The sequence below is a fragment of the Amblyomma mixtum genome, chromosome 10 (genome assembly GCF_055824585.1).
Source record: "Amblyomma mixtum isolate Tamu chromosome 10, ASM5582458v1, whole genome shotgun sequence".
NCBI classification, from domain to species: domain Eukaryota; kingdom Metazoa; phylum Arthropoda; class Arachnida; order Ixodida; family Ixodidae; genus Amblyomma; species Amblyomma mixtum.
The window spans coordinates 168,601,134-168,618,263 of record NC_143021.1 but is presented as its reverse complement, the minus strand read 5'-3'; the positions used below and the strand labels follow the sequence as shown (position 1 = coordinate 168,618,263).

Here is a 17,130-nt window from a genome sequence, read left to right as displayed (position 1 = left end):
CATTGTACTTCATCTATTTTTTTCTTTGTTTTCTTTTTTTTCTGTTTGAAGCGTTACAAACTGTTGTTTGCCTTGCAATGTTGAATTTGTATTTATTTGTTGCTCTTGAACTATATTGCCTCTGTAATATGTATCTGTATTTATTTTTCCTTTGTTATGGTGATGTTGTTCCGACACGCTGCAGTGCCACCATGTAGGGGGCAGGGGCCCCTGTCAAGCTGTTTTTACAGCTTTTAGTCCCGGCTCCTACCTTTTCGAAAGGAAAGGAAATAAAGAGAGAAATGAGAGAAAGAGAGAAATAACTCACTCGATTAACTTCACTTAAAGCAGCGTTTGCAACAGCCAACAGGTTCCTTGCACAACCAGAAGTAAAAAACAGACTAGTGTCATCAGCGTATATGATGAATTGCGCAGTGGTGTCAATATTTATTATGTCGTTAATGTAAATAACTCACTCGATTAACTTCACTTAAAGCAGCGTTCGCAACAGCCAACAGGTTCCTTGCACAACCAGAAGTAAAAAATAGACTAGTGTCATCAGCGTATATGATGAATTGCGCATTGGTGTCAATATTTATTATGTTGTTAATGTAAGTAACTCACTCGATTAACTTCACTTAAAGCAGCGTTCGCAACAGCCAACAGGTTCCTTGCACAACCAGAAGTAAAAAACAGACTAGTGTCATCAGCGTATATGATGAATTGCGCAGTGGTGTCAATATTTATTATGTTGTTAATGTAAGTAACTCACTCGATTAACTTCACTTAAAGTAGCGTTCGCAACAGGCAACAGGTTCCTTGCACAACCAGAAGTAAAAAACAGACTAGTGTCATCAGCGTATATGATGAATTGCGCAGTGGTGTCAATATTTATTATGTCGTTAATGTAAATAACTCACTCGATTAACTTCACTTAAAGTAGCGTTCGCAACAGCCAACAGGTTCCTTGCACAACCAGAAGTAAAAAACAGACTAGTGTCATCAGCGTATATGATGAATTGCGCAGTGGTGTCAGTATTTATTATGTCGTTAATGTAAATAACTCACTCGATTAACTTCACTTAAAGTAGCGTTCGCAACAGCCAACAGGTTCCTTGCACAACCAGAAGTAAAAAACAGACTAGTGTCATCAGCGTATATGATGAATTGCGCAGTGGTGTCAATATTTATTATGTCGTTAATGTAAATAACTCACTCGATTAACTTCACTTAAAGTAGCGTTCGCAACAGCCAACAGGTTCCTTGCACAACCAGAAGTAAAAAACAGACTAGTGTCATCAGCGTATATGAAGAATTGCGCAGTGGTGTCAATATTTATTATGTCGTTAATGTAAATAACTCACTCGATTAACTTCACTTAAAGCAGCGTTCGCAACAGCCAACAGGTTTCTTGCACAACCAGAAGTAAAAAACAGACTAGTGTCATCAGCGTATATGATGAATTGCGCAGTGGTGTCAATATTTATTATGTCGTTAATGTAAATAACTCACTCGATTAACTTCACTTAAAGCAGCGTTCGCAACAGCCAACAGGTTCCTTGCACAACCAGAAGTAAAAAACAGACTAGTGTCATCAGCGTATATATAACAAACAAACTATTTGACTACAGATTTGCATGTTTTTACAAAACAGTGATAAAAAAGGGTGATTCATTTATTTCTCAGATTGTGCCAATGACATATCGCCACTCATCGTACGACATCCGATTGCAATGTAGGTTTGTACTACCAAAATGCAGAACTATGGAGTCTGTATGTTAAGGTATATTGTGCCAAAGTTCCTCATTACCTCATTTAGTGACCAAGTGAATATTTTGTCTTTGTCTGCCATCCGGAAAATCTTTATTCAGCAATCTGTGCTACAGTGATGCGAAGCGTCTAGGTGTACTATGCCACTCTGTGTAATAACCTCACTGTCTATTATTATAATTATTACTGCCAATTGCTAGATATCTGTTTCCATAATACATTGTTCTTCATAAGCGCACTTGTATCCACTTTTCAACAGTGTTTTTTTTTCTCTTTTTGCCACGTGCCAACTGCTGACTTGTAAGGAAGGTGAGGCCCGTCAAGCGGTGTATCATTCACTGCTTTCTTCTCACCATCCCCACTTTGCATGTACAAACTGAAATAAAGATTTGATTGATTGATATGATGAATTGCGCAGCGGTGTCAATATTTATTATGTCGTTAATGTAAATAACTCACTCGATTAACTTCACTTAAAGCAGCGTTCGCAACAGCCAACAGGTTCCTTGCACAACCAGAAGTAAAAAACAGACTAGTGTCATCAGCGTATATGATGAATTGCGCAGTGGTGTCAATATTTATTATGTCGTTAATGTAAATATTAAATAACAAAGGTCCAATAATACAAGGAGAGGGCTGAGTCGGGCTGGTTGGTTGGACAGCGCATGTGTCTGTCTCGCCTTCTTCCATCCCGTCCGTCAGCGCTGTTTTGCCGTACCGTCCAATAATACCACCTTGAGGTACAGCAGAATGAAAGGGTAAGCTGTCTGAAAGACAGTTATTGAAATCCTCTGACACCTCAGCTGCAGATAGCTTTTGATTAACCTAAGGACTGGGCGCCTACAACCGTAAATTTCAAGTTTTGTTAGCCGAGTGGTGTGATTGATTGTGTCAAAGGCCTTTTGAAAAATCGATAAAAACGCCTAGCATCAAAAAATTTTGCTTAAAGGCTCGTAGTATTAGTTCCTTTTGTGTTAGTGGAGCTAACTCTGTCGAACGATCCTTTCGGAAACCGAACTGACAGTCAGTAATAACATTTTTTTCGCAATTGTATGAATGTACACCACGAATGATTTCGTCGTTTGTAATTTTAGGATTCAACCAAGTTTCTGTAAGAATGATGATGTGCGATTCACTATCGTCTAGAAAAGAAAAAAGCAGATCGCGTTTTTGCACGACGATTCGGATGTTGGCATATGACAAAGATAGTGATTGATTGTTACGTGCACTCGACTCGCGGTTATCATTTGGACATTTACTGTTTGAGGGGATACGATGGTCACAACTGGCAAAGGACATGGTTAACTGGAGAGACATGGGAGAGGCCTTTGCCCTGCAGTGGGCGGCGTCAGGCTGATGATGATGCGAAGTACTACGCCGATCATGCTCTTTATTTTATTTCTGTTGTCTTTCTTGCGTACCCTCTTTGTCAAAATTAACCGGGCACAGGTGCTTTGTTTCTTAGCCACATAGCGAAGCACTTATGGCCAGGGTGTCGAACCGCAATTTTTTCGGGTTCGGTTCGGGTCCGGGTTCACGCCTTTCGGGTTCAGTTTCGGGTTCTGCTCCGGAGCGACATTCCGTTCCGGTTCGAACCGGTTGGGATCGCGTCGAACCGGTTCAAACGGGTTCAAACGGTTCCAGACTATAAAAATTCTGAACGTAGATTGTTTTTATTCAACGTTATATTGCTTTGACTTTCACTTGTCAAATAAAAACTGCAAAATTTTCTCAATGCGACATGTTTTGACTTTGCCAACTTTAGTTTACTGTCCGCGGCAAAAAGATATAAATTTACGCAAGAGCCGAGAAATCAAATGCATTCAGGATTAGTGCCCATCGTCTATGTTCAGTTCAGTTCAGTGCATTTATTTCAGTCATGTACAATGGCTGAGGAGAAAGGAAAAAAAGCCGCGCACGCGGCTTGACAAAGCTCCCATCTCCCGTGGCGGCTTGGCACGGCGATGACAGACAGCAGTAAAACAATAACAAGAGAATGCATGAAATAACAAATATGTACAATATCTTCATAACAGATCACCAGAATAGTCTCGGTACTGTTACACACACGCAAATGATAGTTTAATCACAGCACATGGACACTTTGTTTATTTTACAGTTGGATATGATTCATTCTTTTGTAAGAACATATTTCTGACAGCGTTATATGAAACGGAAAGAATGGATTGATTAGTGAAAGCATTACTATTAAGGAAAGATGGCAACACATACCTGAGAGTTTGAAAACCGTAATTTGTGCGTGGACAAGGTACATACCAATATTCGTAGTGTCTTGTGTTGTGAACAGCGGTATTTTCCCGTAGATTCGCAAGGTTAGCAAAAAATGTGGTGTCACTATGTACCTGAGATTTGTACTGCTGAATTACACGGTACTGATGAATAACCCTTGCATCCATAATGCGGTATTTTGCAAATAGAGCACTCGTATGTGCTAAGTATGTGGCATCCGCAATTGCTCTGACTGCATTTTTTTGTAATGTCAAACCTTCTGAATATTAGTTTGCGTCGTTGTACCCCAGACCAAGTGGCAATATTTAACATGAGAATCAAAGAGGGCATGGTAAATAATAAGTTTTGTCCTAGTAGGTATCATGCACTTTAACCTTCTGAGTATGCCGATATGAGTATGATTACCACCCAATACTAAATTTGTATGTACAGCCCATTTGACATTTTTAGCTTTAAAAAATATCGCCTTTGTTTTCCGTGTGTTTATTAGTAGGGAATTTTTTTCGCTAGATATATATCTGATAAGGTGCATAAGGTGCATAAGGTATACGCTAGGTATATCTGATGAGGTGCATAAGGAAAAAAGCGGATAGATTTTGCATCTTCTAAAGCCTTCACCTTCAGCAGTTTCGGATCGAGTCCATGTCGCGCGAGTAATAGGTCTCTCCTGAAGCTCGGGTCGTTCGGGGACTTCCCCTGCGAAGAGTAAGCACGCAGACGCCGCCAGGACCGCCGCATGTGCCTACTATGAGAGGAAGCTGCCCTGTATCGGCAGGCATACAAAGCGACGACATCTTTCAGTCACCCAAAAACCGACTTGCCATTCACTCTGTCTCTGGTGTACTCTGGTGTAATTGTCTCTGGTGTACTACACAGGCGGCAATTGACCGTCCATGGCGCAAGCATCTCCTTAGCATGAAGCCATGCCTTCACAGGCAGCATAGGTGTGTGCCGTTTAAAGAAGAATGTTTTTGCAGCACATTCGCCTATCCCGTTTTAAAACACTGGTGTCAAGGAACTCCAAAAAAGGTTGCCGATACAACGGTACAGGAAACAATTACACTGTAAGTGCCTGAGTCATCTGCCTTCTGGAGAGGCTATACAGGTAGTCTAAAGAAAAGCGCATAGTAAGGAAATTGAAAGTGTTAGCAACTTCCTTAAGGAATCTCCATAAAGACTCCTCACCAGTGTGTCCAGTCGGTGCGAACAGGAAAGGCAAATGAGCACTGAGACGCCTAATAAGCACAGCTACTATAATAGGGTGGTTTGCCGATTTGAAAAACAAAAAATGCGAAACAAGCTCATGCACAAATAAGTGCACAAGTGGTCCCGCTGAGCGGCCCTTAAAGGAGATTTCTTTGCGCCGCCACGGGTTCGACCCCCAGTTATGCATGATACTGATTCAATTTATTTTTTTCTTTTTAATGGTTTGGCCTCTAACTCAGCTGCAGGTGAAATTTGCGTGGTCCGCGATTGAAGCCAGAGGTCCCATAGAGAAGATTTCGCTTCAAAATACATCTAATCGTGGCTTCTGGTTAGTGCAGTGTAAAATGAAGATTTGGCTTATGCTGATGTCGTCGCCATCTCTTACTCCGAATATGAATATGAAAAGAATATGATAAAAAATTTCCGATGGTTTGGCTAAGCGCGGAATATTGAGTGAAAGCAGATTTTTGGAGGCGGACACCAACACGTACATGACAGCGAGATTGAGGTGTCCATTGACCCAGGGAGCCAGTTGTGCGCCTCCTCTTCCTTCATCAAAATGCAACGTTGTCAATGCCAACGCCAATGAACCCAATGAACACCGATAGCCGACATGTTTTGTTTTGTTCGGTTTTTGAGGAAAGGAAATGGAGCAGTAGCTGCCACATTTCGGTGTGCACCTGAACCACGCCGCAAGGGAAGGCATAAAGGAAGGAATGCCACACCTCCATCGCTTCTCCGCCTGAAGGACAAATTGCGGCGCCGATGACCTTGGCTTGACTAGGCCAATAAAGCTTTCGCTTCAAAAGCAGGCTTGGATTGGTTGGGGGCACTTCGTGTCTGTACGGACAAGAATTTGCGACATCTTCGTTGCGACTTTGCGTAGTGACACTGTTGGAAGTGCTGAATTGCGCGAGGAAGAACGTAAATTCGTTACAGAGAATTTCTGTGACTTCTCTGGGGCGCTTTAAAAGGGAGCCTATGCGTGGCCAGAATTTCTAGTACCTTGATAGAGTCTGGTGAATCTTTCGTGCACTTTTTGTCCACCAACTTGTTCCAAGATTATTTTCCAGAACCGAAAACCACCTCTTCCTGGCAGCTGTGCTTACTAGGTGACTCAATGCTCATCTGTTTTTTCTGTACATAGTCGTGAGAGAATTTTTGGTGGTACTTCCGATTTCCTCAATCTTCGCTTTTCCTTAGAACACATGTACAGCCTCTCCAGAAGGCAGCTGACAAAGTTTCCGATGGGTCATGACTTCCTCTACGCATACACCTGCAGCATTGCCTAGCCTTTCTTGACGCCGATGTAAAAAAACGAGTTCAGCGGATGCGGATTCATTTTGCCGCAGAAACCGTTCATGGACTTCAAACATGGACCTTACGCGTTAGGACGTGCCATCGAACCAAGGGGACGTTTGTGCCGTGATCAGCGAAATGCTGCACGTGAGACCAACGAGAAACTATTGAACAACGGAATTATTTGTGTTGTGGTGTCATGCTATGTTCATTTGGGGCATAGCCTACTTCAGCCGTCCCTTTTTGCACAATAACATTAATGCCTGTGATGAAAGGCCCTGGAATTCCGTCTGAACTTCCTGTTAATTCCTCTTAATGAAATTCCTGTTAATAAGAGTGTTTACCGTGTGGGAAAGCCGTATGACTGATAAACACGCACAATTGCCGGAGAACAGTGCATTTAACATCGAAACGTACATGCTGCGCAAGCTCAACCTCCTGATTGGTTTCCCTTTGTTGACGCGTGTGCCTTCCGGAATTTTTATGTGCAGGCGGCAGCGCTTATGGCAAGTTCTCTCAGATCATGAATAGCAGTTTACCAGCATCCCTCCAGAGAAAAGTATACAACAGCTGTATCCTACCGGTACTCACCTATGGGGCAGAAACAAGGAGGCTAAAAAAGAGGGTTCAGCTTAAGTTAAGGACAACGCAGCGAGCTATGGAAAGAAAAGTGATAGGTGTAACGCTATAAACCCGGAAGAGAGTGGGTTAGGGAACAAACACGGGTTAATGACATCCTAGTGAAAATCAAGAAGAAATGGCAAACGTAACATGAGGTGCCAGAAAGTTAGGTGGGCGGATGGTTTGCGGGGATATGGTGGCCGCGGCTGGCAAAGGACAGGGTTAATTGGAGAGACATGAGAGAGTCCCTTGCGCTGCGGTGGGCTCAGTCAGGCTGATGATGATTACGTATTAAGGGAGTGATGGTGGCGTGAAGCCGTATGCCGAGATTGCTGAATTCGACCCAGTCAGGTAAGGCAAGAGGAGGTCAGGGAGTTTCCTGATATTCCATGCGATGACAACAAAAAGAATCTTCGAAGACGGCCGTGTAGCCTAAGGCATCAGTAAATGAAGCTTCTTTGTTGCGCCCGGTGCCACTGGTTCGATTCCCACTGAAGGTTAGAGTATGGTAATTGTTTTGTTTACTGCATTATAAGTTTAGCCTTCTTTCTCAAGAATTCAAACCCCGGTAAACCAAACTAAGATCTCCACGGATTGTTTCAGTGGCAGCCACCTTCCAGGTGGCGCTTAGTTCGCTCTGGTACTTGGACACCTGGTTACGCCTACTACGACGCGGAACGCAGGAACAGGCGCACAAGAGCTGCGCTCTAAAATCTCTCATCTACCTCCAGCCTACCTAACTGAGGTGGATTTCTGTGAATGCTGCACGTATGCCGCCACCAAAGCGTTCTACGAAAGAACGCCAACAAGAATAAGCCTGTCGTCTCAGACACAAACAACCGGAAGTGAGGGTTCTCGCACAGCTTCCGCCCTCACCGTGGGGAACATTCTCAAGGTTCGGTTGCACTACACACAAGTACCCCCGAAAGCAGAAGTTGGCACAACCATCGCCGTAGCTCAATCCGTAGAGAAAATTACACCCCCTATGCTGCTTGTTTTCGGTGACTGTTGGCTTGCATCATGTGCGGCAGCGAGAGAGATATAAGCCACCGATCAGAGTATTCAAGATCCTGCAGTCCGAGAACAGCGTGACGAAGCTGCCTTGTAACAATTAGAATATTTTTTTTTTTACGAGAAGAACAATTTCAGCGCATCTGCATAGCACAAATTTACTTCAACGCAGTTACATTTCATTGGAGTAGCATCTTTCTGGGCGTAGGCATTATTGCATCTCAGCGAAAGCATCTATTTCTGCAAGGCCTCTTTGTGTAATCGCTATTCATTTTTTTTATAAGCATTGCACCACTGCATTCCTTGCTTATTTCCGTCGCGCGCGAAAAGAATGTTCGAATCCTTGAAAAAAAAAACACGAATTTATATTTGTTTGTTTTGTAGTAATAGCATTAACATCAATATCCCGTTAAAGTGACGCGAAGGCTATCAGGAACGCTGTAGTGGAGGACTCCTGATTAAAGTAGACCAGCTAAAGTTCCTCAAATTGCCCTCACATCGCACAGAACACGCGCGCATTCGCATTTTGTCGCGAGACGGGGACATTTCTACTCCGCCACGACTGCTCGACTTCGGGATGTGTGAGACGGCTACTGCGTCGTTTTCTTTGCTCATAAGACCGATTCAATTTCGCCGCCACCGAAATGCGGCCCTGGTATCCAACCCGTGGCATCAGCCACCACGAGGGGCGTTATTCAGTACCTGCTACCAGGAATGCCTCCGAAAGTAAATGTTGCACAGCGTGGTTGCGTCATTACGCCTATCTTTCACATATTTATGGTGGACAACACAAAGAAAGGGAAGCCATTCGCACTGAGTGCTTTAGTATTAAAACAACGCTAACGATTCGATTAAACGTGTACGTAAGCATGTGAAAGGGGAATACTAATAAACCCAAGATTTCACATCAGTCTGACGTAAAATGCTTCATAATTTCCGAAAGCACACTGCAGAAGCGCCAATTAGCTTTCTTCCTAGGCACGAGACTTCCTTCCGTTTTGTTGTCGCATAGACTGGATGCCATTTTCGCACTACAGGTTTCGATGGGCAAATCTGTGCGCCGGCACGTGTAATTTTGTCTGAAAAAAAAATTATGTCATGTTGCAAAAAATGTGCGGCTTCACCGAGTCCCGAACTGGTTCGGAACGGTTCCTTTGAATCGTTCCGGTTCGGGTTCAGTTCCAAGATGGCGAAAAAAGTTTGGGTTCGGTTCGGTTCCGGTTCCGGGCAAAAATACGGGTTCGGTTCAGGTTTCGGGTTCAGGTTCGGTTCCGGTTCGACACCCTGCTTAAGCTATGAATCTTTATAGAGCCCTTGTCCTCGAGTTCTGACACCCTTCGGTCCTCAAGGGTGCCATAAAAGCTTCGTTATGCGGTTGAGAAGCAAAAACCTGGTGCTGGGTGACTTTTGACGAAGGGGGTACAATGTCCTTCTTGTCTTTCTTTTCCAGGCTGCGCCTGCTCCGGGGGAGAAGTGCCCTGTTCCCAGCGCCACCTTGTGTTCGACCCCTCCGACACGAGCCGCCCCCGGACGCTCGGCGAACGCTTTGCCTTTGTTGGGAGTGCATGTCACGGTTTTCTTACTGGGCTTGCACTTTATCCCTTTCCTCTTCAACTTTATTCAAAAACAACTTTGTAGTCTAAATTCGCCCGTCTTGTTTTATACACCAACCTGCACGCGATAGCCTTCCAGCTTGATAATCATGCAGACACTCCAGTTGTCTCCACAACTTTTTGACCCTCTTCCTCCCTGATGTTCATGGAAATGACCGATCAAGAACAGTAGCCAATTTACCACTCACATTGCCTCGCTGCCTATCGACAGCTGTTGTTTCTCCTGAAGACTGTTGAGCATTACTTTAGTTTCCTGGATTTTATTTTTTGGACTAAAAATGCTGCATATTAATTCTTGAACTCCATCACCATCATCATCAGCCTGACTATGCCCGCTGCACGGTAAAGGCCTCTCGCATGCCTCTCCAATTACCCCGTCCTGCGTCCTTTAATTCCAAACATCTTTAAACATGGGCTGGACTTTTTAATTATGACCCGAACTTCAAGAATGAAGATAACAGAAAGAGTGAAGTCCTTGGTGCTGAAATTAGAGGAGTTCTTGAAATTAGAGGAGTTCTGAAACATGACAATGAGTCTACTGCTGATTTGCTTTCAAAAATTGGTACGGCAATAAGCGAACCTATCCTGGAATCGGACCTCGAGGCATGTCATCGTGTACCGACAAAGAATTCGGACACGCCCAACATTGTTGTGCAGTTTCGGTCTCGGGCGAAGCGTGACACTGTACTCAGGAAGGCTAAGAAAATGCGCCTGACCAACGATGACATCGAACTTAACGACCCAGCCCCTGTGTATGTTAATGAGCATCTCTGCCCCACACAAAAGAAACTACTTTCCATGGCTACCAAGAAAAAGTATGAGCTAAATTGGAAATCCGCGTGGTCACAGAACGGGAAGATCTTCATGAGGCGCACTAAAAAATCTCCTATCGTACCGATAATATGTGAAGCCGATTTCAGCAAGATTTTGGCAATGCCAGCCGATGACACAGCAAGTACGTCACAAGCAACATTCTAAGACTAGAAGAGTGCGGTGAGGGGCTAGTTGGTACGACATTATGAGAACAAAAGTAACTGCGCAAAAGGACGGGACAAGAGAAAGAGAACCACACGGGACAAACGCAGACTGACAACGGATTTATTCCACCTACTCCTCTTTCCTTCAGCAGCAAAGCGCATGCGCACCAACCACAAAAACAAAAAACAGAAGCCACACTCATCTCGTGGAATCAAGCAACTCGAACTCCTTGCGGTACAGGTGTACTGAAGCATCGCTAAGGCACTTATCAGGCCCTAACCTCGCGATTTCCAAGGCCTCAATAATTTCTCGTTCTTTCTTATGCCTCGAGCGTCCGATATTCTTAGTCCTATCGACTGCAAGCATGATGGCAGAGATTGTAATCCGCTTTTCGATAGGACTAAGATTATCGGACGCTCGAGGGATAAGAAAGAACGAGAAATTATCGAGGCCTTGGAAATCGCGAGGTTAGGGCCTGATAAGTGCCTTAGCGATGCTTCAGTACACCTGTACCGCAAGGAGTTCGAGTTCCTTGATTCCACGAGATGAGTGTCGCTTCTGTTTTTTGTTTTTGTGGTTGGTGCGCATGCGCTTTGCTGCTGAAGGAAAGAGGAGTAGGTGGAATAAATCCGTTGTCAGTCTGCGTTTGTCCCGTGTGGTTCTCTTTCTCTTGTCCCGTCCTTTTGCGCAGTTACTTTTGTTCTCATAAAGTCTGCCCTTTTCGGCTGCTACTTTAGCTGGAACAGTGGACTATCACGAGTTGCTTGGCTGGCGCAATCCATATTCAGCACTTCATATTAACGCTCGCTCGGCTGGCAACAAAGACGACGTCGTAGCTCTGTTTCTGAACCAATTTTCTTTCAAGTTCACCGTCGTAATGTCCGAGACCTGGTACCAAGATGTTTGCAAAATGTTGGAAGTGCCTTAATACGAAAATGTCTTCCTAAATCGTACCAATAGGCGTGGTGGTGGCGTCGCTCTCCACATTGCTGCCCACAAACAATGTGGTATTCTGACAGATTTCAGCATGATAACAGAAGATTATGAAGTTCTGAGGTGCGAAGCAGAGATGAAATAATATGTGTTCTGTATCGTCCTCCTACTGGCAACTTTTTGCAATTTATGCGTTTTTTTGAAGAGTTTTTAGAGTACAGTTCTGTACACAAGTGCCGTCTAATTTGCGGCGGCGATTTCAATATCAACATTTTAGAACAAAGGCTCTTGTCAGAGATTTTAATATGCTGCTACTCTCCTCCGGGTACGTCAATTTAATCAACATACCAACTAGAGTAACATGTACCACCTCTCCTGCATTAGACTTTTTCATTACTAATGTTGAAGCCAATGTGGACAGTGCCGGCACGTTAGCGTCTGATGTGAGCGACCATTGTCCTATTTTTTTTACCCACCAAGGGGAGGTACTTAAGCGGAGTAATAAAAAAGAGCCTTTCTTAGTGCAGCGTACTTCTGAAAGCACATTGGAAACCTTCAAACGTGACATATTTAAGCACGATTGGTCATCTGTTATGAGCCTAAAAACTGCAGACGACGTGTATGATGCTTTTCTTCAGCAGTTTTTACATATCTACAAGAAGCATTTTCCTTTTGAAACAGTAACGCGCTCAAGAAAGATAACAAAGCCGTGGATTACGCGTGAACATATACACATGATAAAAAGTAAAAATCGACACTACCACTTATTTTTGCGCACGCGCTCGGAAGAGACACTAAAATTCTTCAAACAACTGAGGAATAAACTAAACTCTGAGCAGAATATAGGGAAAAATGTCTTTACGCTTGCCGTGTTTCTTGATTTCAGTTTGACAATGTTACCCGCCAGCACCCTAATATTGCCTGGAGAGCGATAAATGATGTCTTGGGCCGTCATAAGGGCAGCACCGTCCCCAATGCAATAAACATAAATGATCATGAAATAACAGGTAAAGCTCTTGCGGATGACTTCAATAACCACTTTGCGAACAGCATCACTTCTTGCTTAAATGGAGCCAGTACAGACGTTAACGAGATCAGCCTTACACAAGCTGCGAATAGTGCATTTCTACAACCGACTGATGAAACAGAAGTTTGCAGTACATTCATGAGCTTAAGGAACAGTAAGGCTTCGGATATTGACAATTTACAAATAAAACGAATAAAGCACGTTATAGGCTTACTTTCCCCTGTGCTTACGCGCATTTTTAATTTGGCAATCGGGTCAGGCACTTTTCCTCTTGCCATGAGAAGAGCCAGCGTATCACTCATTCATAAAGGAGGTGACCGCAACGTCGCTTGAAACTACAGGCCCATTTCTGTACTTCAAGTTTTTTCAAAAGGATTAGAAAAGTTAATTTTTTCGCGAATAATAAAGTTTTTCTTTCTTTATTGTTTCCTCAGACACAGTCCAAGAGGGGGCCGAGGCTAAAGGCGACGGAGCGCCTGACAAGGGCCCCGGCCCCCTTGCACAATGTACATAAAACAAAACTATTATTACAAAGTTCGGTCAAGCAGTCGTCCTAGGGTCAGTCAATGGGAAAACAAAAGGTGGCTATTTCCTGTCAGAATCACACGGCATTAGAGACAATTTCTTTTGCTATACAACAGAGTGGCGATACAAAAAAACAGTAATTGAGTGGTACATCGGGAGTAACTGAATACAGCATTAAACCAATACATGATTTACACATCAGCACTTTACAAAACAATGTACTAAGAGAATCGCAATTTGGCTTCAGAACGGGAAGGTCTACTGAAAGTGCATTGCTAACACTGAAAGAAAACATTTTGCAGAATATAGGGAAAAATGTCTTTACGCTTGCCGTGTTTCTTGATTTCAGCAAAGCATTTCATTGCTTAGATCATAATTTTCTAATCAAAAAGCTATATTAAAAGCTATCTTTGAAGCAGAACTCAGTCTGTATGTATACGTAATGAAATTTCTGACTTTCTGCCAATCCGCCTTGGAGTACCACAGGGTAGTGTACTGGGGTACAAAAGCTAGCGCAAAACACGACACACACAAGAAAGGTAGACAGGACAACGCGCGTTGTCCTGTCTACCTTTCTTGTGCGTGTCGTGTGTTGCGCTAGCTTTTGTACGAAGAATAATGCACCAACTAGCCCAGCAACAAGTGTTACTTGAGTGTACTGGGGTCCCTACTGTTTAATGTATTCATTAATGACATTGTTAACATAGACAACATCACTCAGATTATTCTATATGCCCATGACACTACTCTGCTTGTCTCTGGCCCTGAGGTTGAGTGTCTCATAGAGAAGTGTAATGTTGCTTTAGAAAAAGTATCAACCTGGTGTAGCTTAAATCGACTTCAATTCAATACAGCAAAAACCAAAGCAATAATTTTTCGTGCTAAGAATAAGGATCTACAACACAGTGGCATACTAAAATTTGAAGGACAGGTTATTGATACTGTCAGCAATCACAAAACATTAGGAGTGTATTTTTCATCTCACTTGACTTGGGATGACCATATTGAACATCTTAGCAAAAAACTTTCCTCGGTTACAGGTGCGTTGTCGCGATGCCGTGACACTTTGCCTCTAAAATATAAAATTAGAATTTATTATGCATTGTTCCAATCACATTTAAATTATTGTAGTTTAGTATGGGCAACAACTACAAAGACTAACATGAACAAATTGTTCATAATACAAAAGAGAATTCTGCGTCATGTTGCAAATCTCGAAAAATCGAGTCCAATAAACAATGCCTTCCAAGCACATTCCATCATCCGCGTAGATAACTTATACCAGTTTCGACTTCTTCAACTAATGTATTTTTCCGCTACCCATGTCAAAAATCATTTATCTGCTTTGGCCTGCTTAGAATTACGCCAGGCTTTAGTGCACACACGAAATCAGGATGTATGGGTCGCACCATTTTTTCGTACGAACTATAAATTACAGTCTTTAGCTCATAACCATTCATGTACTTTAAATGCATTTCAAAATACCACTGGCTATAAAAGAAAGGAACTACGGAACTACTTTGTAACGTTGCAAATACTTGTGTACTATTAATACCATTGTTATTATTATTTGCTGTGTTGTTTAGCTCAGTGTGCTACTTGTGTTCGCTTCATTGATTGAATATGTGCCATCTTCAGTTGTCTCTTTGTTCTTACCTTTTTTTTCTATCTGTACAGCTAGGAGTTTCATTACATTTTTACATGACTGCCTCTGTTCTATGCTTTGTGTTTTTACCATTTATTTAAAAGCGTACGTTGTTGGGCTAGTCGGTCAATCATGGTGAATACAAGGGGGGTACTGCGCACAAAAAGACAAGGACAAGAAGATAACACACTGCGCTTGTTGTGTTATCTTCTTGTCCTTGTCTTTTTGTGCGCAGTACCCCCCTTGTATTTACCATTTATTGTTCTATCACTTATAGTTACTGATGGCTTATAACTAGTTGTCACAGGCTGTGCGCTTTGCCTTGTATTGGTTTCCTGGACTTCGTCAAGCTGCGTTAGCAGCTTTTATCCAGGAAACCATCGGGAGATATCTGGTGAATAAAGTGAATGGAATTGAATTGAGCGCTGAACAGAGCGCACCATTAGAGAGAAATCTGGCTACGAAGCCCAGCAGGTTGCTGCAATCTTGCACCGTTCGGGAGAGGAATTCTCAACGGAGCTGCTGCGGCTTCATTTTGTCTGTGCCACGTTGCGCTGTGAGGCAAGCACGCTCGCGACGCGTGACCAGTTGGATTTCAGAGGAACGCCACACGCAACGCAGCTGTTTCTGTGGCGCTCGGAGAAACAGTTGCGTTGCGTGAGGTTATTTCAGAGGGCAGTTACCTAGAAAAACGGCCTCGCCCCCCATTTTCCCACCCATTTCTGTGCATCACTGGGCTGAACAGAGTGTGGTGGGACACAAGTTCGGTCAGCGAAAGAACTTGGTGTTGAGCGCTCCTGCGTCCGTGCTTACAGACGTGCGGGCTTACGGACGTCCGTGCTTACTACGCACGGACTACGCACGGAGTCGCCCCACTTATGCGCCAAAATACGAGCGTGAGCCTGCGTTTATTTAAGAGGCCGACAGCGACGCAAATTCTGCCTACAAACTTTGGTTATGCGCCGAGAAACTGCGGTGAAGCTCGGCTCCCAACGGGCTCTGGCCGCCAAGCGCCGGAAGCAGCGACAATAAACAGCGAGGATTTCGCGGATGCACTGCGGGTCATGCGGCTAGAGCGGACGATCGTGAAGGGCCCCGGGACGAACGCAGCTCAAGATCGGCCGAGGGGATGGCCTCCGTTTGTCGAAGGATGTAGACATTTTAGCGCTGAATTCTAGGCAGCTTAAGAATATTTTTCTTCAATAAAACGCAAACTGTGTGTAACCGCAGTTAATATTGTATAATTCATAAACAGATGTGTTGTTGTCAATCCTGAAACCTGATGTATTCCTTTTTCGGTAACCATGTTCAAATGCAAGTGCGCTGCTATATCGAACGGTGCTGCTATGCGCTACTATACTAATGGTGCTGCTATACGCCATCACTGTTTATGATGGCGTAAATTTACTTTCCTTAGATTTGTTTAGCATGATGTTTTGTTGCCATGTATTGTTACCATAGCCATTTGTACGTTTTACCGTGCAAAAACGACTATTCTTCTGATATGCTTTTCTTGTTTAATGTTTTGCTGTCATGTGCCACCTGTCATTTTCATGTAGGGGGGCGGGGACCAGTCAAGCTGCGGTTGCAGCTTTTAGCCCCGTCTCCGCCCATATTTTTGATGGAAAATAAAGCTTATCTTTATCTTTATCAACACTGGGGAAGGTGTATACCGAAGAGATGTGTCTGGGTGCAGAAGCTGCCAGGCGAGCTTCCTTCGAGGGCTCTCGAAACGCTCCAAGGAAGCGATGTCATTGTAGCTGTGACGGAGAAGGCTCTCTGTTCCAAGCCGTATAGTGTTCAGTGAGTGAATGTGAAACACATGGCTGCTCATGGGATGCCGTGTCGGACTCAGTAATGGCACATGCCGTTACAGAAAGGTCTCTAAATTAGACCAGAAATGCCCTATTTCGGGGCTTTTTTTTTCCTGCCACAGCCTGAAACCACCACCAAATTAAAAAATACATGACACAATTGTGGCTTTCGATCCTCCCTCAAACACGGTACAAATGTCTTTCCCGCAAGGTTTTAGCCGTTAGAAAGGGAAACGGCCGCCCTGACCGGCATGAAGTGTGAGCAGTAAGCGCCTCGGTTCCTACCTGCGCCGGGTAGAGGAGGTCTTGGTAGCAGGGCTCCTTGGTGTACGTCATGAGGAACATGTTGATGAACATGATGAGCAGGCTGCGAGAGCACGCTACGCTCTCGCCGTTGGGTGCGCCGTTGGGCAGCGTCCACTTGTACACGATCAGGGCGACCAGGTAACCGAAGAGGGA

The 17,130-nt window shown here is 43.8% G+C and overlaps 1 protein-coding gene across 6 annotated transcripts in view; it reads right to left on the bottom strand.

The window, feature by feature from the left end:
• LOC149327683 (V-type proton ATPase 116 kDa subunit a 1-like) overlaps positions 1 to 17,130 on the bottom strand; it is a 633,463-nt gene that overhangs the window by 116,152 nt on the left and 500,181 nt on the right. For all 6 annotated transcript variants that reach the window (XM_089562560.1, XM_089562563.1, XM_089562561.1 and 3 more), the window contains one exon: positions 16,957 to 17,130. This exon is cut by the window's right edge and continues 61 nt beyond it. In XM_089562560.1, the coding sequence (XP_089418686.1) occupies positions 16,957 to 17,130 (174 nt within the window). The remainder of the gene's footprint in view (positions 1 to 16,956) is intronic.